We start from the raw sequence: 23,796 nt of genomic DNA, 5'->3' as shown, positions 1-23,796 counted from the left end.
CCAAGGGCTATAATAAAGACTTAAGGATTCAAAACATATAAGGGACTTATATGAACTTTACTCCATTGTTGTTATCTCTAAATAATTTGATAATAATTTGGCGGAAAATGACCCGAACGTGTACGACCTTGCCCGAGTCGTTCTGACTTCTCACGTGAATCCTTTTAAACCCGAAATGACCCGGCCAACAACCGACATGTGGTCGACCCGTTTGCCAAGTCCACTCATAAGTCACACTAACCCAGTGGCCCAAGTAGCCAACCATGAAATCCTTTCACAAAGCAAGTTGGAAATCCAGCCAATTTCTGTTTACAATTGGAGCCATTCAATTGGCATCAGTAAATTAAGGATCACTCAAACATTCTGCACTTACCACCTTCACATACTCAGTCAGTCACTCACTTCTGAGAGTAAAGCAGAAAGTTGAGTGATTTGGCAATGGAGATGGCTGTTAGAGCTTCTTCCTCCATTAAACCTTCACTTCCTCCATCTCCATCTCCCCATAAAATCCTCCTTTCAAAACCAAAATCAAACTCAACAAAGATACATATTAAACCAGCTCAATTTCTGTTGTTTCCAACCTCAACCTCTCTTTCTTTACTAACCCTTTTCACAACTCCCATTGAAGCAAAAGCTGTCACTCTTCCTAAAGAACAGTTAGTCTCTTCACTCACCCAAGTAAGCATCTTTATGTATTTCTTTCTGATTGCTATGCATTTCAGACAATTGTGATGTAATTTGGTTGAAAACTTGAAATTTGCAGGCAGAGCAAACAATTGATCAAGTTCAGCAAGTGGGTTCGGAGGTTCTGGAGACGGCACAGCGGGTTTTTCAGATTGTAGTAGAAACTTTGAAGCCGGCTATAGATGCTGCTGCTCCCCTTGTACAGCAGGCTGGGCAAGAGGCTCTCAATGCTGCTTCTCCTGTCTTTTCTGAAGCGTCTAAGAAAGCCCAGGAAGCTATGCAGAGCTCTGGGATTAGTTCTGAATCCGTCACAACTGCTGCTAAGGTACTCACTCATACTTCCTCGAATTTCCCAAAATATTTGGGAGAGTATTTAATTCAAATAGTAACATACTAACATATCTGTAGCATGCTTCGAACTCTAAACTCCTTACAATGGGATCACAAGAAGATGTTCTTAGTTGCTGGTAGTCTATAATTGAAATTCTTTTACTACTTATAGCTGAATTCCCATTTCCAGTTGAGCTAATCTCACTATTCTTTGGTTTGGGATTATGATAAATAAAGCAAAATGACTCGCTAAACTGGTATAAGGTAGCCATCATTCTATACAATTTTCCGCCTAGTTTTCATTACGGATCATCTGAAACAGCAAGGTAAGGCTGCCTACATTTCTGATACCCTTACGCCGTCAGTTCTTGTTGCCTTTGAGGCGTGAGGTAGTGTTGTCGGCGTATTACTTAGGGTAAACCAGATTAGATCTTTGAAATGTGTTTAAACGCGTAGATCATAATGGTTAATTCATAAATCCTGTCATATACTGTGTAGTAATCTAGTAGATGCCATTAGGGAGTTTAGTAGCTCGGTTATATCATTAAGTATTTTTCTTTTGCATGTAATTCTGGGTGAATTGAATTCTTTAGTGTTTGCTTCTGTGACCGGAATCAAAATGATAAATATGCTTTGTGTGGTGACAGAATGTAACAAGCGCTGCAGAACAGACGAGTAAAGTAATAGAAGATGTGAGACCCTTAGCATCTTCAACTGTTGAGACTATCACAAATTCAGACCCTGCTCTCATTGCAGAAATTGGAGCTGGATTGTTCCTTGCGTACCTACTCTTTCCTTCTGTATGGTCTGCGATCACATTTAACTTTCGTGGATACAAAGGTAAGTTGTGTTTTTCTTTGAATATTAATACATAGTTCCTCCGTCCAATGGATAATGTAATGAGACCTAGATGGAAATGCAAGTTGATAAAAGATGTGGGGGTCACAAACTATAATAATCACGAACAACATTAAAAAAAAAAAAAATCACGGTTGCATAATCTTTTGCAACAATCAACCCAAAACTCAATCCAGTTTTCATATGCAAGAAATAGGCGATTTTTAAATACATTGTGTGTTGGAAACGTGAAACAGAGAAGAGAAGAGAAGAGAATGATGTAAATTGTGTTGTGTGTTACGTTTATTGATATGCCAGTCAATATTTATATTACAAAGGTGATCACAAATTGATCTTGTTACCTCCTAAAGACTAGTAACAATATACTAAAATATAGCAACTAATCCCCAATATAATAGGCTAGAATATTGTGCTTATGCCACACAATATTCTCGTCTAATACCCCCCTCAAACTGGAGCATGAAGATCGAGAATGCCCAGTTTGCGGAGTAAGTACTGAAACTGTCGTACCCCAAGAGGCTTGGTAAAAATATCTGCGACTTGCTCAGTAGTGGAAACATGGAACGGTTTGACAAGGCCACTCGTAATAGCGTCGCGTACAAAATGGCAATCAATTTCGATATGCTTAGTACGCTCATGGAAGACCGGGTTTTGAGCTAAATGTATCGCGGACTGACTGTCGCAATATAGTTGCATAGGGACCGAAACATCAACATCCAAACTAGCTAGCAAACCCTTAAGCCACTTGAGCTCGCACACAATAGCGGCCATAGAACGGTATTCGGCCTCAGCTGAGGATAAAGAAACCGTATGTTGCTTCTTTGTCTTCCACGAGACACGAGAATCACCAAGAAAAACAAACCACCCGGTAACAGAGCGGCGAGATAAAGGACACGTACCCCAATCCGAATCGCACCAACCAGAGACCGTCAAGGAGCTACTGGAGCGAAGGAAAACTCCCTGTCCGGGGCTGCCCTTAAGGTAACGGACGGCCCTTAAAGCCGCCTCCATGTGAGCCTCTCGTGGGTTAGTAAGAAACTGCGATAGAACATGAACGGAAAAGGAGAGGTCGGGTCTAGTAACCGCCAAGTAGACAAGCCTACCAACGAGACGCCTATAACGTTCGGGATCCCCATAAGACGGAGAAGTAGTAAGGGCAAGTTTGTGGTCTTGTTCCATAGGGGTAGAAGCGGGTTTGGCTCCCAATAAACCAACTTCAGTGATGATGTCTAGAGTGTATTTTCGTTGAGTAAGAAAAATGCCATCCGAATTCCGAGAGACCTCAATACCAAGAAAGTATTTCAGAGGGCCTAAGTCCTTCATTTTGAAGCATTGGTGCAAATATCCTTTAAAAGCTAAGATAGCATCGGAATTATTACCCGCAATTACCAAATCGTCCACATAAATTAAGACATGTAAACGAATGGTATTCTTGGAATAAGTAAAGAGGGAATAATCGGAATAAGACTGCCGAAAACCATATCGACGAAGGGCACTTGCGAGCTTAGAGAACCAGCAACGTGGTGCCTGACGCAAGCCATAAAGGGATTTCTTCAACCGACAAACTTTGCCATCGTGACCGCGAGAAAAACCCGGAGGCAATTTCATGTATACTTCTTCGTCTAAGTCACCATGTAAGAACGCATTATGGACATCCATTTGATGTAATTCCCATTTCTTAACAGCCGCAACAGCTAGAAAAGTGCGAATGGTGACCATTTTAACAACGGGAGCAAATGTTTCGCCATAGTCAAGCCCCTCGACTTGGTGATTACCGAAAACAACAAGCCTGGCCTTTAATCGTTCAATCGAACCGTCGGACTTATATTTAATTTTATAGACCCAAATGACACCCGAGAGCTTTCTTATTAGGAGGCAATTCGGTAAGTTCCCAAGTGTCATTGGACTCAAGTGCGACAATTTCTTCCTTCATAGCCTTACACCACCCATCATCTTGTATGGCAATTTTGAAGGAATGTGGTTCGACACCCGTAGTAATGGCAAACTAGAAAAAGTCTTATGGCGAGTAGAAAATTTATCGCATTGACAAAATTAGCTAAAGCATGGACGTGCACGAGGGAGATGTTGGAGAGTCGGGTGAGTCGGGTGTGGACGAACCATTTATAGTCGAGAACATAGCCTTGCAATCGAGAATTTGGAAACTTCAAGCGATGACCCCGACAATATTTTCGACGGAACAATCGTCGGTTCGGACCCGTGTCGATCTCGGGTGTCGTGTCAAGGGGCTCGATGGGAGTGACAATGTCGGCGGTAGCAGGCAGGGTGCGGGTCGTGGCAAAGATCGGGTGGGTCATCATGGGAAGGAACTGGGTCATCAGGAGTAATACTAGGAGTATTGTCCGTATCATCAAAGTGATGAAATAATTCCTCATGAAAGATAACATCACGAGAAATAAAAATAGACCCGGTTTCAATATCAAGTACTTTCCATCCTTTTTTATTGTGGGGGTACCCGAGAAAAATACACTTCCGACTACGTGGTTCAAATTTGTCCCCCCGAGATTGTTGATTATGAGTATAACAAATACACCCAAAAATTCGCATATTTTGATAAGACGGAGACACGCCAAATAAAATCTCATACGGCGTTTTATGACCAAGCGATTTGGAAGGAGTGCGATTAATAAGATAGGCGGCAGTAAGAACGCACTCACCCCAAAATTTCTTCGGAAGTTGTCCCTGAAAAAGCAAGGCTCGGGCCACATTAAGAATGTGACGATGCTTACGTTCAACACGCCCGTTTTGCTGGGGTGTGCCAACGTGAGGTTTGAAATTGTATGCCTGCCTTTAAAAAAATAATCCGCCATAAAATTAAATTCCGTGCCATTGTCACTCCGCACCACCTTGACCTGTTTAGAAAACTGTGTGTGTACCATAGATAAAAATTGCATAAACACACTAGTAACTTCTGTCTTAGCAAGTAATAGATAAACCCAAACTGATCGAGAACAATCATCCACAATCGTAAGAAAGTATTTAGCACCACAAGTAGAAGGAGTCCGATACGGCCCCCAAAGATCGCAATGGATCAAACTAAAAATATCCGACGCAATATTCTCACTTAAATTAAAACTTGCACGAGTTTGTTTGGCTCGGTGACACACATCACACACCAAGTTTTTATTAACCGAAAAAGAAGAAGCTAAAGGTAAAAATTGAACCACATTGCCTCCCGGATGACCAAGTCGACGATGCCAAAGCTCATAAGACCCCGTCGTAGCCAAAGTATGCACGGCTGCATCGGTATCATCCGCTGAAGACAAAATAAACAGTCCATCCCGAAGCTCACCAACTCCAATCATCTTCCTCAAGGAACGGTCCTGTATAAGACAACGGTCTTTAGTAAATTGCAACATATAATCATAGTCGACCGTTAATTGAGAAACAGAAATTAAATGACAAGTCAAATGAGGAACAAATAAAACCCGACGCAAGGTAATAGAGCCGTTAATTTTCACGGTCCCCATTTGAGAGGCCATTATCCGCTTCCCATTCGGTAAACCCACAGCACGAGGCGGTATGACCATGCTATCCGTAAATAAAGAGAGGTCACCTGTTACATGGTTAGAAGCGCCAGTATCTATTATCCAAGAGACACACGTACCCGATAACCGATCGGAAGGAATATTTTGGAGAGCATTGGCATGAACCGTACCACCCGAGCCCGAGCTTACCGAACCCGAACCCGTGCCCGTGCTTTGGTACCTCCCGACTTCTGTTCGACGCATTTCAGCCAAAGTACGAGGCCGGCTACCCCACCAGTCCGGAAAGATTTGGCTTTTAATAAAACAACAATTGATATCATGACCATAAACCTCACAATGAGAACAGTAAAGTTTACGGCGTTCGGCTTTCTCTTTTTCTCGCACCTTCTTCCATTCATCAGGGGTACGGGAAGAAGAGCCAGGAGTCGCATAGGCAACGATGTCACTAACGTCAGGCGGTGTCTCGTCCAAAAGCAAGTGCTCGGCTTGAAGAGTGGCGTGATAACCACGATTAAGGGAGGGCAAGGGGACGAGTTGAAACTGCTGATTACGAAGTGTGCCATACAAACTACGGTCTAAGCCCATAAAAAATTGATGAAGTCTTTCATTATCAAGGCGCTTAACGGCTTTACCAGCGATATCACAAGTACACTTACCGCATTCACAAGCAAACGGAGGTTCATGAATAGAAAGCGCATCCCAAAGTGATTTTAATTTACCATAATACTCGGTAACAGACATACCTTTCTTTTGCCGACATTCACCGAGTTCGGTTTTTAAGGAATGAATCGACGTACCATCAACGACGGCGAAACGCTCCTCCAAATCGCTCCACATAGTAGTCGCGTCCTCCACGTATGGCACGCTCTCCAGAACAGCGGTATCAATAGTTGCCCGTAACCAAGAGACGATGGTACAGTGAACAACTTCCCATTGCCCTAGAAGAAAATCATCCGTGGGTTTTTTAATGGAACCGTCACAGAAGCCAAACTTTCGACGCGATTTTAAAGCCATCCGCATCGAACGACTCCAATTATCATAATTGCGATGGTTCAACAAAATAGGTGATAATTTGAGGCTGGGAAGATCACCCGAGCCAAGATAAAAGGGTGAAAGAGGATCGATTTTTTGAACGGAAGTTTCCGTATGTGAAGCATCTCCGCCAGTCATGGCAAGGAGAAAATAAAAAAAAACGAGTATTTTTAAGATTTTAGGGTTTTAAACAAGGCTTTGATACCATGTTGGAAACGTGAAACAGAGAAGAGAAGAGAAGAGAATGATGTAAATTGTGTTGTGTGTTACGTTTATTGATATGCCAGTCAATATTTATATTACAAAGGTGATCACAAATTGATCTTGTTACCTCCTAAAGACTAGTAACAATATACTAAAATATAGCAACTAATCCCCAATATAATAGGCTAGAATATTGTGCTTATGCCACACAATATTCTCGTCTAATATTGTGTATTAGTAGCTGAAATTTCCAGATTTGGGTCTGATTGTTTGTACGTCGGTCCTTACTTTTCTAGAGTTTCTTGATCCTTCCTGCATGATATTGGATTTCTGAAGTTTAAAATTTCGATTAGAAGCAGAAATGCTGTTCTTCATTCTAGACTTCCTGTATATAACTGACATTTCCTTTTATTAGTTCATGAGGTTGAAAACTAAACATTCTGTACTACTAATTTTTCGTTACTAATGGATACGTTGTATTATCCAGGTGGACTTACACCTGCGCAAACCTTGGACATGATGTGTACGCAAAACTATTACTTGATTGATATTCGATCAGAAAAAGACAAGAATAAGGCAGGCATTCCATTGCTACCCCCAAGTGCCAAAAACCGGATGATTGCAATTCCGTAAGTAAACTAGTACTACTTGTTTACATTACTAGAAATAGCAGAGCTGCCTTTTATAAGAACAAACAGATTCAATGACCATCTCAACCACCAATCTTCACTCCGAACCTAGGCAAAAGGGGCCAATCTTAAAACCCAGCTAGTACTGACGTGTCCGTTACATCTCTTTCAAGTGTTAGCAGGGCACAGGATATGCCTTTTTTCAGTTGTATGCTTGTATGTAATACTCTTTTAACTTCTACAACAACCATGGCTTGGCAAATTGGCAGTCATATAATTTTGAAGTGTAGTTCGTAAATTGAAATGACTGATCCATTTCTGAAGGCAGTAATTAGCAAATGAATTCATCCAAGTAAACTCGTATTCATATTTCTTGTAGGGTGAATGAGTACCTAATAGCAGTAGCAGATGCATATTGTCTGAATCCCACTGACCCAATTTACAAGAAATGGTCTTATCTTATCTGACCCTTTTATCTTCTATTCACAGGTTAGAAGAACTAGCAAGCAAGGTAAGAAGCCAAGTGAAGAATACAAAGAAGGTTGAAGCTGAGATAGTCGCATTGAAGATATCATATCTAAAACGGCTAAATAAGGGCTCCAATATCGTCATCATGGACTCGTATGTTATCTGGCTTATCACTTGTCAGCACTTTTATGTTTCATGTCCCGTGATGAAAATAGATCCAGTGTGTTGTCCACCCATGGGCAAGGCTGCCTAAATCCAGTCTCCTTATCCTATCTGAATAACCTGATCTGAGTTGAGCATGCTCAAACCCGAATTAGACTAAAACGAAAGAAACCCGAATTGATGCTATATAAAAATGACGCCAAGGAGAATCAAATAGCTAAAACCTTGATAATGACGAACTGAAACAATTTGACTGAAACTGACTCATAGTGGCACACTAAGCCAAACGCTGCCCGTAATGGCTTAACCCATTTGACAGCTTTACCTTCAAGGCAGGGAGTAATGTTGCGCAGTCCTTTGTGATTTGGTATTTGTCTCTTGACCATTAATTTCTCGGCGCAGGTATTCAGACTCTGCAAAAATAGTTGCAAAAACATTGACAAGTGCAGGATTCAAAAACTGCTGGATCATGGGAGATGGTTTCTCGGGAGGCAAGGGTTGGTCACAAAGCCGGTTGGGCACAGAGTCGTACAATTTCTCATTTGCTGAGATATTTACACCATCTCGTATTATCCCAGGGCGCACTGGCACCATCAGTTCCACTGTAAGATTGCTTCCAGGCTCCAAATAGTTGCCATTGGTCAAGGTCGGAATTGTTCTTAGTTACTGCACTGGTTTGGCTCTATTCCTTGTAAAGAAGTCTGTTTTCATGTAAATGGGATGCCCATTCTATTGATATCTCAAGGTTCATTTTTAAATCAAAAGGCTACTGTTCTTTTCGCTAAATAATTAGGATTGGAAGTTGGAACTTCTTAGGACCATCCAAATTTCCGTGTGGCCGGATTTGAATTGTGCCCGTTTTGTCTGAAATTTCACATGTTAAGTTATCATCGAGTAAAAGGGCTTTTTTCGAGATTCAAAACACCATGTTAGAGAAGATTTAGTATTTCCCAAACCGTTTATTACTTTCATTAATCTAAAAATTCCGACTAATTCAACAATCTTGAAACTTTGAATTCCAATAATGTAGCATGAAGCCAAAAAAATTAGACCTGTCAATGACTCATCATAGATCGGATAATTTCTCATTCAGGTGAAATATTCAAGTGTATTTTGAGCATAGATTTTGGGTATTTATCAATCCTTTTAGTCATTAATAATAATTCACTCTACTATATATATATATTCATTATTAAAAAGAAAGTTAATCTCGCTTCATCATCACAAATAGTCGCGTAAGACGATCTCACACAACTTATCGGAAAAAAGAGGCAAAATGTGTAGGATTGAGTAAATTTGTGTGTAGGATTTAACAAATGCGTATAATTATTTTCAGATCCGTAACTAATTATTCTGCCTAATCCTCGTCCAATGCTCACCTACTAATGTCATAATCCAAATATCCAATCACAAATTCTCATTATAGACGGACAATATCCGTCTATACGTATAGACGGATACCATTTCCCCTCACAAAATACTCATTTGCCATAAAGTGGGAAGCACATCAGGGATGTCCCACCTTGTCCCCCTACCCAGAGGTCTTTACCCGTCTGTTCGCCCCCACCCGATTGACATCCAATTCATCTTTCACCAGTAAACACGAACAGTGTGACAACTGACAACTAATCTCCCTAGACCCTAGTCCCTATACAAACAAAAAAACACCAGTTATTTCAGTTCAACCCAATAATCCATAATCCAGGAAAAAGAAAATGGCATACAAGTGTCTTGATCTAATTACAATCTCAGATATTCAAGAACAAGGCATACAATCTCAAACTGCTGTAGAAATTCATCAAAAACTTAGACAAATTATCCAAAATCATGGAGCTTCTTCAACAGTTACATGGCAAAGTATTGCCAAACAAATTCTTAATCCTGAATTACCCTTTTCATTTCATCAAATGATGTATTATGGTTGCTATCAAGATTATGGTCCTCACCCTCCTGCTTGGTTACCTGACCTGTTAAGTTCCTTTAATTTACTTTGTTTTGAATTTTAATTTGGTTTTGTGATTTGGGTTTTGATCATTTTGATTGTTCATGTGATATTAGTTTGAAAGTTTATGACTTTCTTGTGATGTGCATGTTTTGTACTTACTCCGTCCCGATTACCTTTGATTAAAATACCCGTAGAAAGACTAAAAAGTTGAACAAATGATTGCGACGAGGAGTTAGTCTTTCTTCTATGGAATCAATCAAAAATGTGGATATGAGGCATTTCTGGAACTGTGTAGAGATAACTATGTGGACTTTTAGCTTTGTATGGAGTTTTTAATTTCTAAATTTGTGAGGATGATTATGATACAAGGTTTCGAAAAAGGTTTCGAGATAATCAACCATAGAGCAGAAAAATGTTTATGCTTTTGACCAATCTGCCTGACATATATTTCCACCTTAGTTATTCATCTTTTGAACATTCCTATGGCCTGGATTGTTGAGATTTTATGACCAAGTAAATAAATAAATAAAGTCAGAAGGAGCTGTGCAGTAAGATGAGGGATAATGATGGTCAGTGACCTCTGTGTGCTTCAAATTGGAAACATAGGCTGTTGAAGTGCGTAATTGTCGACTATGTTGCCGGATCTTGATTTTGTATGTATACCAAACTATAAATGATCAGACTTTCAGTGCATGTATTGGGGAATGGCGGTTGGGTTGGGGGCGGGGAGGGGTGATGGCTTCATGATGAGTTACCTATTTTTGGTTTTATTTAAAGGTTTAAGTGTATTATTAGAGTTGGAATTTCCCTTACCGGTTGATGTTAAACTTTGATTAACTGAGCGAGTCATCGAGAACATTCTAATGCCTTGATGACACAAGAAGATTTTCAAGTTATGATATCAAGCCTCAACACCTAACATTAGTTAGTTGTTGTGGATTTGTGGACGATCATCTATGCATTTTATATAATATACAGACAGCCTCATGCTTCTTTGTGAAAATTGACATAAAACCTTGCTTGCAAATCTCATAGGGGAAATGCTAAGCTAACTAATGTTGGCCAGCTTCTGGAGAGACATGGAAAAGAGTTTCTTGGTCATAAATTCAGGGATCCTATGTCAAGCTTCTCCGACTTCCAGGAATTCTCTGTCCTTAATCCTGAGGTATTCAAGCGAATCTCGCTGTATTGTTTTGATGATTTCGAGTCCAATTGATATTTTTGTGAGAATCAGATTTCCTGAATACATTTTCCTCGTAGTTCGTGTCATCACCATTTTATTTTTTAGGTTTATTGGCAAACCATACTGCGAGAAATGGGCATTTCATTTAGCAGCCCTCCACAGCGTATTCTGCTTGAGAACTCATCTTACCCAGGAGGTCAATGGTTTCCAGGATGTTCCTTCAATCCAGCAAAAAATTGCTTAAATCTGAATTCGAAGAGGGGTTTAGATAGCATTGCTGTTGTTTGGAGGAATGAAGGAGAGGATGATATGCCTGTAAAACAGATGACTATTCAGGAGTTGCGCAGAGAGGTGTGGTAAGTCATCCTTTTCATTTTCTGCATCTCTTATAGTCTGCCTGTGTTAGAGTGTGTGTGTGTGTGTGTGGTGAAGAGTGGACTTGTGAAGTATATGTCCAAGAATCTGCTTGTCCTCTTTTAGGGCCATAGGAATCGTAACGCTGCCTTATGGAAAAGACTTGCTTTCAGATAATCCTCATGTAACTGATCTCCACAATCTATCCTATTAGATTGCCACTGGCATACCTTTGTGTTGAGCTGCCAGTTAGTCTAGTGCCTAATAGTTTTCAAAAGTACATATATTGGTAGCTCTGTCTTGATATCCTATGCATCTAATGGGCTGTCATTTTCGCATGTATATTCACATGGGGTAAAGAGGGCCTCTTACGAAGATGAGTCATGATTTCACCTATAGATTGGCCATTGTTTGAAATTAGCAGACCATGTTATTAACTAATATTCCATATGGCTCCTTAAGTGCCTGAGTCATATTAATTCCCAACAGAAGAAGCTTGATCTAGTTAATTGTGGAACAGTGCTTTTTTCTCCCTCAAAAATGGTTCCATTCTCTGTTCTTTGTCATCTGATAATTGTAGAATCCCTAATTTTTGCAGGGTGGTTGCACATGCACTTGATGCGCTGGGTCTTCCATGTGGATCTGCAATAGCGATTGATATGCCCATGAATGTTGAGTCCGTGATCGTTTATCTTGCTATAGTTCTTACAGGCAACATAGTTGTCTCAATCGCTGATAGTTTTGCACCAAGTGAAATATCAACAAGGCTAAAAATAGCAAATGCAAAAGCCATATTTACACAGGTATGCTGCCGCCAAATTTTTAAGATGTGCCACAGCCCCGAGTATAAATGACAATTAAATTCCAAGACATTTTTTAATATGCATGTAGTCTATATCACAATGAAGAGATTTTACATATTTCCAAAATAGTGCTTTTTGTGTGTATATTTGTGTCATAATATTAATTAAGGGACGCCCATGTACGGAAGATATCATAGAGGCGACGCCCATCGACAAAAAGCTACAATGGGATGGCGGCCATATACCCAAAAAAAAAAAAAAAAAAAAAAAAAAAAAAAAAAAAAAAAGTGCTCAAAATTCTCTATTTCAAATGTTTTTGATACGCTCAGAAACTGTGTACTCGATATGAGAATAATACTAATCTCAATACGATTGGGGTCATGCCAATCTTTGCATTATAAAATACAAATGACATTTAGTTTTTCTTTGAATTGATGCTTGATCGCTAAGAGTTGAGCTTGCAATGCTTGAAATACTGAGTTGTACCAAAACATGCATCCATCGTCAGTTTTCTTTCCTAGCAGGTTAAATATTATTTCTATTAATAGTTTATATTCATTACGTGGTTGATATCGTATAGCTGGTTTATGCTGATAAAAGATTTGTTTCTTACTAGAGGCCACAATTCTAAATTTGTAAGATGTTGTATTCCACTTTTTTCTGGCTCTGGCCTCTGGACAATGATTATCAATGAGTTCTCTACTGAAATACTTGGCAGGATAATATCATTCGTGGTGGCAGAACTATACCCCTCTACAGGTATAATATTGTGCCAAGTAAAATTAAGAATTCAAGTTTTCTTTGCTACTTTGAACTTCAAGTGTCACCGTATAAATTAACTTCTACAGAAGAGTGATTGATGCTCAAGCACCACTGGCCATTGTTATCCCTGCAAGCGGCTCGAGTTTCAATATAAAATTACGAAGTGGTGACATTTCTTGGCATGACTTCCGTGAAAGAGTGAAAAAGTACGTGCTCAAGTTTTTCCTAAATTTATTGATTTGTGGTCTTTTCTGCCTTTTGATTAGGATACCGAGGGAAATGGTGTAGAGCTACTGTAGATTCGTAAAACTGGGATGGCTCTTGTTTTCCTTGGTATTATATACGGAGTTCTTACATACTTACTCTATTCTAGGCTTCATCTTCTGTCTAGCTATGTTCTTCACTTTTAACGCAGTTCACCCTCTTCCCATGGAAATACTCGTTGATCATGAACTTTTACTTCAGCTGACATAACTGTAGCTCCCTTCAAGAAGTTTGAAACTCTTTGTTTGTCTATTCCAATATTTCTTGATTCCGTTGTATCAAATAATCAATGTGCTTCATGGTAACTGTAATTTTTATTTTTATTTTTAATTTGATACCACCTGTTAATTAGCTTGAAGCAGTGATGGTGTTGGTTCCTATATCCAGCTTTTAGTTGTAGTCCGTAATCATTTTCATTCAATACAGACCAATCATAAAAATGACTGAGAACTCACATGTTACATACACGAAATTTCGATACTGATGGTGTTTTATGTAAGATAATGAAGGAGCTATTATATGTTATGGGGTCAGTCCTGATGCTGCTTATATAAACTCCCACCTTATTACCTATCTAATATCTATGAAAGGGTCGGAGAAACTGTTGCCTAAATTTGTATGTTTAGTCAGGCTGAAATTTACTGCAAGTTGTTGCCATTCCCCGCAAGCTATGTACCTTGGCTTCTAGAATTCATTTCTAGAGTCTATTTGAGTTGGAATTAGTCTACGTTGGCAACACAGGCTATTGACATAAACATAGTTACTTGTCAGATTCCCTATCTGTGTGGATCTTTTTGACGTGTCATTCTATATTTTGGAATCAGTTCTGGGAGGTTTCTCATCTCATTCGTTATTTTGTACCACTATTATTTTTGAGGAATGTATCACTACTTTTAATTAGTCAGAAAACTCTCATCTTAAATTTAAATTCGTCGCATGGTGGAAAATGTCTTGATGCTGAATTGCTGGTTGTAGGCTTGTATCTGACTTGTAGGAGGTTGTAATATATGGGAAGAACATTGCACCTCGACTCTTATAAAAATCTCATAGAAACCCGTCATAGTCAAAACCATATTTTACGCCTTTCTATGAAGAAATACATTGGATCCGTATCTTTCTTTATATTTGGGAGTGGTGTTTTTCCGAGGAATCCTCACAGCTGGTACTTACGTTAATGTAAAAGATTACTTTACAGGTCAGAGGAATATAAGGCTGCTGACAAAACAGTGGAGGCATTCTCAAACATCCTATTCTCATCTGGAACAACAGGTACTGCCCAATATGTAGGTCTTCTGTTTCTTTTTCTTTTTCTTTTTTTTTTTTTTTGGTAAATTTAGATATCCCAGCCGATAGTTTGGAGTAATGCTGTTGTTGTATCCCAGCAGATAGTTTCAAAGAGAGTTTCAAAGACGAATTACATATACATTATGAGGCCTACTCAGATGTTAAAGCGATATTGGAGAATATAATTGTATGTACATCAAAGACGATTGGCTGATTTATGTAGTTCTTTTATTCATGCAGGGGAACCTAAAGCAATACCCTGGACCTATGCAACTCCCATTAAGGCAGCTGCAGATGCTTGGTGTCACATGGATATTCGTGTGGGCGACATTGTTGCTTGGCCCACTAATCTTGGATGGATGATGGGTCCTTGGTTAGTTTATGCATCATTGCTAAATAATGCGTCGATTGCGTTGTACAATGGTTCGCCTCTCGGTTCTGGATTCGCAAAGTTTGTACAAGTGAGTCTTGAAAATATGTGTTTGAACTTTGAATGTGTATCTGCTTTTTCTTACTTGGCATCATTTTAATTTCTACTTGGGCAAGTTTTACACCTATATGGAGTAATGTGAAACACTAACGGATTTTGCTACCCTTCCTTTTTGGGACATTCAAACCTATCTTCTACCTACCTCGTTTACCCCAATTCACTCCATTGTATATGGGAGCAGGATTCTGAAAAATGCAGTGAAAGGGCCTCGACGGAGGAAGTACTTTTTATTGACATAAATTTTGACGATAAAAGGCAAAAACAGTCCCTCAAATGTCTACGTGTTTCACTGTCCAACAACTTGTCTTTACCTTCAAACTTGTGCCATATAGAAACGTAGTGAATCCAAACGAATGGAGGAAGTAATTGTTTTTTTGTTTTTTTTCTGTGTGCCATAGGATGCTAATGTAACAATGCTAGGAGTAGTTCCTAGCATAGTCCGAGCTTGGAAAAGTACAAATTCTACCTCTGGATATAATTGGTCAACTATCCGGTATGTTACATACTGCATGATGCAAGTCTTTAAGTTTCTAAATTCATGTGTACTTTCAAATGCTGGCATTATTCTATATACTGTGATTCTTCGGTGAGTCTTCAATGAAACAATCTTACAAGTGCGATCAATCCAAATCCTTTTTGTTTGCCTCATATGACTATGGTTAATGGGTTGGTCTCACATGTAAGACCTTCTCACACTGGAAATCATATTTAAGCTGAGTCTCTCTCTGTACAATGATAATTATCGTGAAATCAACTTGGTAATTTTGACATTTTATTGTATGTTAGCTGCTTTGGATCTACCGGGGAAGCATCGAGTGTGGATGAGTATCTGTGGCTCATGGGAAGAGCATCTTACAAGCCTGTCATTGAGTATTGTGGTGGTACTGAAATCGGGGGTGGGTTTATAACTGGATCCTTATTGCAGGCCCAAGTATTGGCTGCTTTCAGCACACCAGCTATGGGCTGCAGCCTTTTTATTCTTGACCGCCATGGAACTCCTATCGTAAGCATCCTTAGCCTTGTCATGACTCATGACATTTTCTTGTAAATGAAAGTAATAAACCGTAAGGGGCAAATGAAAATACGAAATTAACGCTAAACGTTATGTGCACATTTTTGGTGTTTCACCTTCTTGTCCTAAAAAATGATTCCTAATTTAATGCACCCCATTTTGGTGTCATGTTAGCCACCTCAAGTTATGTTCGGACCAAGGCGTTGTTGTTTTTATTGTTGTAGTAATAGTAGTGAGGTTTTCCACTACATCCATCTTGTTTTTACGGTCCTCATTTGTCTTTTTCGGTTAAGGTTTTCAACTGTGACTACTATTTATCTTGAGTACTCGTATTATGTAGATATGCAAATATCAGATTGCTTTACTAAAACGATTTTCTAATATTATCTGTTTAACAGATGGTTCACACTTTTCAATGGATATTGTGAGATAATATCGGTCGAAGTTGACCATTTCACTGTCAAAGCAAAAAAGAAACAGTAAATGGGATGTGGGGATTATAAACATTAGCTTTTGGATTCATTATTAGTGCAAGATTATAAATTCTTGGCTATGTTATGATTTAGGTTTAGCACAAGTACATGAGAAACTTTATTTAATTATCAGAAAAGAGACTTCATTGTCAAAGGAAAACATATTGTTAGTTATGTGTTCCTATATTTAAGGTTCATTTGCCTCTTATTGCAGCCACCAAATGCGTCCGGCTTTGGAGAACTGGCTCTTGGCCCTCTATTGTTTGGAGCTTCACACAAACTTCTGAATGGTGATCACTACAAAGTCTACTTTGAAGGAATGCCTACATGGAAGGGAAAGGTTATCTCATCTCCTTATGCTAACAAGGCTGGCATGTGTAACTTGTCTGCATCAAAACTATGCTAGCGGCTCTTTGCACCCATAAACCCCCAAAAAAAAAAAAATATTGACTGATTTTCTTGCAGCCTTGCTCTATGGTACCCCAGAACTTTAAATTCTTATCTACCATCTACATTCCTCTAATAAACGGAACTTGGGGCCCCAACGCATTTTCTCTTGTCAAGATTTGGGTCTGAAAAAGTTGACGGATATCATCCAACTTTTAGTAATATTTTGTTTTATTTATTTTTGTGGTTTTTGTGCTATAGGTTCTAAGGAGGCATGGAGATGTATTCGAGCGTAGTTCTAAAGGGTACTATAGAGCTCATGGTCGTGCTGATGATACCATGAATCTAGGTGGAATCAAGGTCAGTATGTCATTCGTAACACTTGTCTCTTCCGAATATTGTTAAATGGGATTAATGGGAAATACCTAGTATGAACCAACAGTAATTCTACAAACTTAACAATGAAATATGACCAAGCTTCCCGACAAGGCTTCACTATGTATATGTTGTTTAGCTCCCTTTAATTTACATGGTTCTCATCATTGGAAGTACTGAAGCTCAGGTTTGCCTCATAGCTCGGACACAAAAATATTCTGCAAGGCAGATTGTTGGATATAATGAAACACACATTCTCAAAAAGACGACCTCACAGTTTTTTTTTTTTTTTTTTTTTTTTTTTTTTTTTTTTTTTTTTTTTTTGAGACTGATCCGTTTATACGTCTTTAATTAAATCTTTATTAATGGCAAGACTCCCAATTTTTATTTGTAAGAGATTGTCTCTTAGGATTGCCAATACAGCTGCACATAGGTAGAGCTTATAAATAACATGAGATATTGTTATAATTTCTCAGCAATAATGTCTCACCAGGTAAGTTCCGTTGAGATTGAACGTCTGTGTAATGGGGCCGATAGCAATATCCTCGAGACAGCTGCCGTCGGTGTTCCTCCTACTGAAGGCGGTCCTGAGCAGCTTGTAATTGCCGTGGTCTTTAAAGATGCGAGTGCACCCAAGCCTGACCTGAACCAGTTGAAGATGTCCTTCAATTTCGCCCTCCAGAAACAGCTCAATCCTTTGTTCAAGGTGAACTTTCTGTTCTTTTTTCCACTAGTATTTTGACCGTCCTGTGGAAAAACTCACTGATCATCAATCATCATCCATGGCTTTAATTATTCCCCATATCGTGCAGGTTTCCTCGGTAGTGCCTATGACATCACTTCCAAGAACAGCAACGAACAAGGTGATGAGGAGGGTCCTCCGACAGCAATTCACACAACCTACTTCTGTTTCCAAACTGTGATGAGTTTGTTTCGAAGCATCTTTGTACAGATTTTAGGGCCGTCAGTTGTTCCTTGCTAATTATACTGATATAATTGTAAATGTTAATGAATTACTCCATTATTGTTAAACATATATTTGAGCACGAGTAATTTCCCCAGTGTTGGTTGTCACCTAAAAATGGTCAATTTATCAAAAATACATTTGAAGTGTTTAATCCTTGACCAGAACCCAAATGGCGAAAACACCACCTGTTGTTGCCACCGACTTGTCATTCCTGTCGATATATTTAACATCTGTTTTTGTTTGGAAGAGATTCCATGGGAAAGGCACATATGCTATTTTTTTTCAGCAAAGCATTTCTTATGTTGTAAGAAATAATAATCCGACATCTGTAAGGAAATTTTGGAACAATGGGAGGACATGAAATATAATACGTAATAGTGTCAATTAAGATCATTACTAAAAATTCTGGCAATTTGTGTTAGGTACATCAGCAATAGACAAAATGATGGAGAACGCGAAGCAAAATTCTGTCTTACTCGCAATGGCCAATTTGCTTCCTTCAGATTGTAACTGACTTTCTCTAGGATGAAAGTATCGGATCCTTGCAAGTAATTCTACATGCCTCCGAGGTGTTCTACAAAATCTAATTCTACCCAAGCTTGCCGATTCTCTGCCAAAAACTGACCTTGAATATAATATACTAGTAATAAGAGTCTTGGCCCTGTTCTTACAGGTTCTTGATGACTTGGCCTTCAAACGGAGAGCATTAAACCCGAGACTTCCACGCCTTTGACATTTTATTTGCAACGTATCTAGAAGCTCTGATAGCACCTACTGTCAATACTCCAGAAACAGCCTGCCTCAAGCTCGACACCCTCACTTTTCGTCTTATGATCTTCTCTACACAGATTGCTGCCTCTGCTCTCGATTTTATAATTACATCAAGACGACCTGTATAAAGAAAGAATATTCAATGATGTTTACTTGTTGGTCACTCTACATATCTCACAACAGCACCCCGATATGCCTCAAAGGCTCGTGCCCAAGGTGAGTTAAGAGGGTATGAATGAAAACAAGAGTGTGAGAAGTGAGAACACAAATATTAGTAAATATTAAAATATAAATTTAAAAATGGAGATGGACGGAAAATAAGCTTGAACGAATTTAAAACCGGATTAATACGAATTAAAAGGAGGTTAGGAAATTCATTCGAATCAAATAATAATAAACTTAAAAATAATGAAAAATGGCGGGTGTTGCAGCCATTTCCTTGAACTGAGAAAAAGAAAAAAATGCACGAGCATGTCCCAGATTTGTCGATGCTAATTGGCTTGGTATAGAATAGCTACAAGAAACGGCCATATAAATTGACATACGAAGAATTTAAAGGGATTCAAATAGGCAAACATATACCTCAACTGCAACCACTAGAGGACAAACTACTCTAACATGAATTAAAGACGAGGAACAAGGAAAATCTCACAACCCATGTCATCTGTGTAAACTAATCTACAATACATCCGAAAATAAATTAAATTCAACTAATATATAATGGGGGTCACTAATTTCACGGTGGTTTTGGCTTGTGCCACTGGAAATACAAGGTAGCTGCAGGAAATATACACAGTTCATCCACTAATTTTCCCACTGGCATTATGCCCTGCCTATTACACCCATTACAGAGGCGAATGATAACACCCAGGCTAAGGCTAAAACGTACTCTGTCACTCGCTATGTGAGAGCACTGCTTTATTAGTTTTAACTTTTCTAAGGTGGGTTTTGAGTGGCAAAGTACATTACAGTGTGGTGTATGACCACCATTACAAAGCATACAGGATAACATCTAAATCAGTTTGAGCAAAATTCCACACTTCACCAAATCACAATCATCGACACTTAATTTCACGGATTGTAGAAAATAATAGACATAGGAGCTAGTCCCATGACTAAGCAGCCGAAAGGAAACATTAGAGAAGAACTATCAATGCCGCTCATCCAGGGTATCGTACGTCGAGGCATCAATAGCACTCATTATTCCTATGATCATTGATAAAACCTTTTAAGTAAACCAACTACCAACCTCAATTCCGAAAAACGCATCCTATGAAATCATTCAAACCCCTACCAGCATAGAAATATATCATTAGCTAGACTAAACTAGTTACACACTCCTACAGACTAAACTAGACTAAACACAGATCTGAACTATGATATCACGCTCTACCGACACAAATTATAGAATAAGACCGTTCTACAAACCTCATTTTATGGCTATCATCACTAATTAGGCGTCTAACACAATAAAGAAAAAACGTGTCGTACACGGTAACGGTCTTACACAAGAATTTCTCCGCCACGGATATTATGTAGTATAAGAGCTGGAACATGGTTCAGCAACCTACAATGAACACAATTGTAAAAGAAAGACTTCAACACAAAAGTCTAATTTAACCAAAATCATATAGGTTGACCGTAGCCCCAGTGACTCACCCAACACTTTTAATGACATATTTTCATAATTTCATGTGGAGAATAGACTAAGTGGCTTCGACAGACAAAAAAAAGACGATATCAACCACGTAAAACTACAATACGTTTTTAGATACGAAATAAAAGACTAGGAGGTCCACTCATACCTCTTTTGTGATTCACCAGTAGTCATTGCAAGAACATGTTCCACCTTCAAAATGATGAAATCTCTTTTGGTCTCTCATGACTATCTTCCTACCAACAAGCTTCGACAATATTTTAAACAGATTGTGGCAATCACCACAGACACGAAGATTTTTCATTACGGTCATTTGTGCACGTGGACTAGAAGTAAGAAGGGCATAGGCAGAAGCAAGTCTCTCACTATGTGCCATAATAGCTTCTTCTTTTTCCTCTTGGGTGATATCATGAAGAACAAATCTAGTCTCTGGTACATAGCCCGCTTCTTTCAAAGATTCCTTAAACCCCCTCAAAAGTGCATAGATTTTCTCATGTTCTGGATGTGATCTGTCCCCTGCTCTATATTCATGTTGTCTATGCTCTGAAAGGCTTGTCTTCTTCACTTTCCTCTTGAGAATTGAATCTTTAATGGGCAAACGTCCAGTTTTTGATTCTATTGTCAAGCGGGAAGGATCAAGCTCCTCTACAATTTGAGCACATCGTTCGCCGAGCTCTACATTGCCCTGAATCCTTGATATGTTCATTAGACTCTCCCATACATCTACATTTGGCTCTACCGGCATTTTCTCAATGAACTCCAGAGCTCCGTCCAAATCACATGCACTACCAAACATATGGACAATGCTAGCATAGTGTTCCATGGTCGGAGTGATGCCATAAATCTTGGTCATTGAGTCGAAATGCAGCATGCCTTCACCGACATCACCAACAACCCCGCATGCATCAAATAGACCAAGGAACATTTGACCATCTGGTTTCAATCCAGACTCTTTGAATTCAGTGAACGTATCAATGGCCTCCTCTCCAAGACCATTTTTTGCATACCAACTTATCATGTTATCCCAGGATGTCAAATTACGTTCGGGCATCTTGTTGAATGTATCATATGCATCATCCATCGAACCACATTTCCCGTACATGTTAAGTATCCTATTAAAAATACTTGTGCTAATAGGAGAGACATAATTGAGAATATGTTCATGAACAGCTTTACCTTCTACTAAAGCTTTTGCCTCCCCACAGGCTTCTATAAGTGTAAAGTATCGGGGCAAATCTATGCCGACTCCCCTCAAGCTCAAATCTTTCATGCATGCCACAGCATTTACAAGATCCCATTCCTGGCAAAAACAATCTAACTCCTTTAGTGGGTCATTCACATCTTCGGCATTTTGACCCAGACTTGGCTGAACACGTGTATTTTCTTGTTGATAGCCATGACTTTCATGCCCAACTGCATTTACCGTTAATGGGTTACTAGGATACTGTTGATAAGGACCAGGATTTATACTCCAGTGCCCAGTAACTTGCTGGGACCCCATAGCATTTCTACTGCCCGGGTAAACAGGGTTTTGTTGAATTGCTTTCTCCGCGTAATCATGTCTGAGATATTCACTATTTGTTCCTTCATTTACAGGATTAGGATTTTCCGTGCTAGACCATTGCTGTATATGATTCACATTCTTCCTGTATTCTGCCCCACTTCTCACATCAGAGTTTCCAACTCTGCCATTAGAACGAACATCATCGTAACTTGTAGGAACTCTATTTAAAGCATGAAAACCGTTTGAGTACTGCCTTGAACCCAAATAATGTCCAGCATATACAAATTTGGGCATCAAGGCAACATCTACCCCAGTTCCTCCTTGACAAAGTGAAATCACATTCTGATGACTAATATGCCGATGGGAGTATCGATAACGCAACAGTCTGGCCAAAAACAAGGGAGATTGATACTGTTTCATTCAGATCTCTACTACAAATGTTCCGCGAGCCTACCTGATGTAATGAAACAGAATTTAGGGATTAGTTAACACACCATAAAAATTAATGACCATTCACATTGGTTTTAGGAGAACATTTCGCACAAGTATCTCAATTTTTTACTCCCTCCGACTCATCATTCATTTCCCTTCTTCATTTGTCGAAATTAATGACCACAAACCATTTTGCACAGCTATCTCAATTTTTAAATCCCTTCATCCCAGTTATATGTTTACTGTTTTATTCTTCGTGATGGGTTTTTTAATCAAAGCTAAACAAATGATTGAGACGGATAGATATTCTATAGAAATACTTGTATGTACAGAAATTTTTAAAATCAAGCATATAAATCAAAATCTAGAGCATGAAATCACAAAAGCCATAGCACAGTAAACACAGTAATACAAATATACAATACCCCTAAACTCGAAGCACAAATTCTCAAATGAGACGGTCTCTCAGTGACGTCAACAAAAGACCTCCCACATAATATGTCACACACTAATTTAGAGTAAAACTCTCACAAAAGGCGCTCGAAAGTCGGAGACAGAAAGGGCTCAAAACCATGAAAACGATTCATGTTAAAAGAAAAAACCCCAAAAAATGAAATTAACGAAATCAAATAAATTTGAAGGTAATCGAAGATAGGTAAGATAAGTATACCAATAGTGGCGCTTACAAAATTGCGGTAGAATCGGCGGTTGCGATGGCGGTGACGGCGGAGCTACGGTGGCGATAGGAGGAGGAGTTTGTCTGTGGGTTTAAGGAGTGACTAATAATTCGAGGAAAGGAGGGTTTTTGATGTTTGTTTGGTTATACCGATTTTGTACTCTTTGGGTTGAAGGAGTGACTATGCCGATTTTGTATTTTGTTCAAAACAATTTTTTGCAAAACGGGTCGAACAACATTTTTGTAAAGGTAAATGGGTCGATTAAAAAAATTTGTCACATGATTCGCTCTCATATGGAGCTAGCAAATGGGTTAATTGAGTTGGGTTTGAGTCGATTAATTTGGATCGAGTTATTTTTGTGTTGTCACAGAGTTAGTTTTTGGTCGGATCGAATCATTTCGGATTTTGGGTCAGCTTTGGGTGTCAAGTTGTCGGGTCACGGGTTAAAGTACCACTTTGACTAACAAACAATATCTTTCAAAATTAACTACATACGAGTATTTATTTTGGTGTGTTGCTTGAGTCTTGGACTACTATGTACTTCCTCCATTCTCCTTTGATGTTCCCATTTTTCTTTTTAGGC

The 23,796-nt window shown here is 39.0% G+C and overlaps 3 protein-coding genes across 7 annotated transcripts; 2 read left to right on the top strand and 1 right to left on the bottom strand.

The window, feature by feature from the left end:
- Positions 1-311: 311 nt before the first annotated feature.
- On the top strand, positions 312-8,606 carry LOC141653281 (calcium sensing receptor, chloroplastic). Its single transcript, XM_074461002.1, has 6 exons — positions 312-678; positions 764-1,009; positions 1,662-1,854; positions 7,102-7,243; positions 7,733-7,864; positions 8,276-8,606. Exons 1-6 carry the CDS (start codon positions 439-441, stop codon positions 8,502-8,504), a joined length of 1,182 nt encoding a protein of 393 aa, XP_074317103.1. The 5' UTR covers positions 312-438; the 3' UTR covers positions 8,505-8,606.
- Positions 8,607-9,449: 843 nt separating this feature from the next.
- LOC141653279 (putative acyl-activating enzyme 17, peroxisomal) lies at positions 9,450-18,279 on the top strand. Of its 2 annotated transcripts, none has more exons than XM_074460998.1 (14): positions 9,450-9,842; positions 10,854-10,983; positions 11,107-11,357; positions 11,954-12,158; positions 12,877-12,917; positions 13,007-13,126; positions 14,380-14,453; positions 14,709-14,929; positions 15,357-15,451; positions 15,745-15,961; positions 16,658-16,783; positions 17,092-17,190; positions 17,699-17,911; positions 18,018-18,279. In XM_074460998.1, exons 1-14 carry the CDS (start codon positions 9,589-9,591, stop codon positions 18,126-18,128), a joined length of 2,157 nt encoding a protein of 718 aa, XP_074317099.1. In that variant the 5' UTR covers positions 9,450-9,588; the 3' UTR covers positions 18,129-18,279. The 2 variants fall into 2 exon arrangements, with proteins under 2 accessions (XP_074317099.1, XP_074317098.1); XM_074460997.1 differs by having other exon boundaries at positions 14,368-14,453.
- A 258-nt stretch (positions 18,280-18,537) lies between these two features.
- On the bottom strand, positions 18,538-23,432 carry LOC141653280 (pentatricopeptide repeat-containing protein At4g32450, mitochondrial-like). Of its 4 annotated transcripts, none has more exons than XR_012547370.1 (4): positions 23,223-23,383; positions 20,749-22,558; positions 20,451-20,510; positions 18,538-19,063 (listed from the first exon to the last, which is right to left on the bottom strand). XR_012547370.1 is itself a non-coding variant. In XM_074461000.1 (3 exons), the coding sequence occupies exon 2, from the start codon at positions 22,522-22,524 to the stop codon at positions 20,761-20,763; it is 1,764 nt and encodes a 587-aa protein (XP_074317101.1). In that variant the 5' UTR covers positions 22,525-22,558; positions 23,223-23,432; the 3' UTR covers positions 18,538-19,063; positions 20,749-20,760. The 4 variants fall into 4 exon arrangements, 2 of the variants coding, with proteins under 2 accessions (XP_074317101.1, XP_074317100.1); XR_012547369.1 differs by having other exon boundaries at positions 23,207-23,360; XM_074461000.1 differs by lacking the exon at positions 20,451-20,510 and having other exon boundaries at positions 23,223-23,432.
- Between the last annotated feature and the right edge of the window lie 364 nt (positions 23,433-23,796).

Source organism: Silene latifolia, chromosome 4 (genome assembly GCF_048544455.1).
Source record: "Silene latifolia isolate original U9 population chromosome 4, ASM4854445v1, whole genome shotgun sequence".
NCBI lineage: Eukaryota > Viridiplantae > Streptophyta > Magnoliopsida > Caryophyllales > Caryophyllaceae > Silene > Silene latifolia.
The sequence above is the reverse complement of the archived record's forward strand: the minus strand, read 5'-3'. Positions and strand labels throughout refer to the sequence as shown.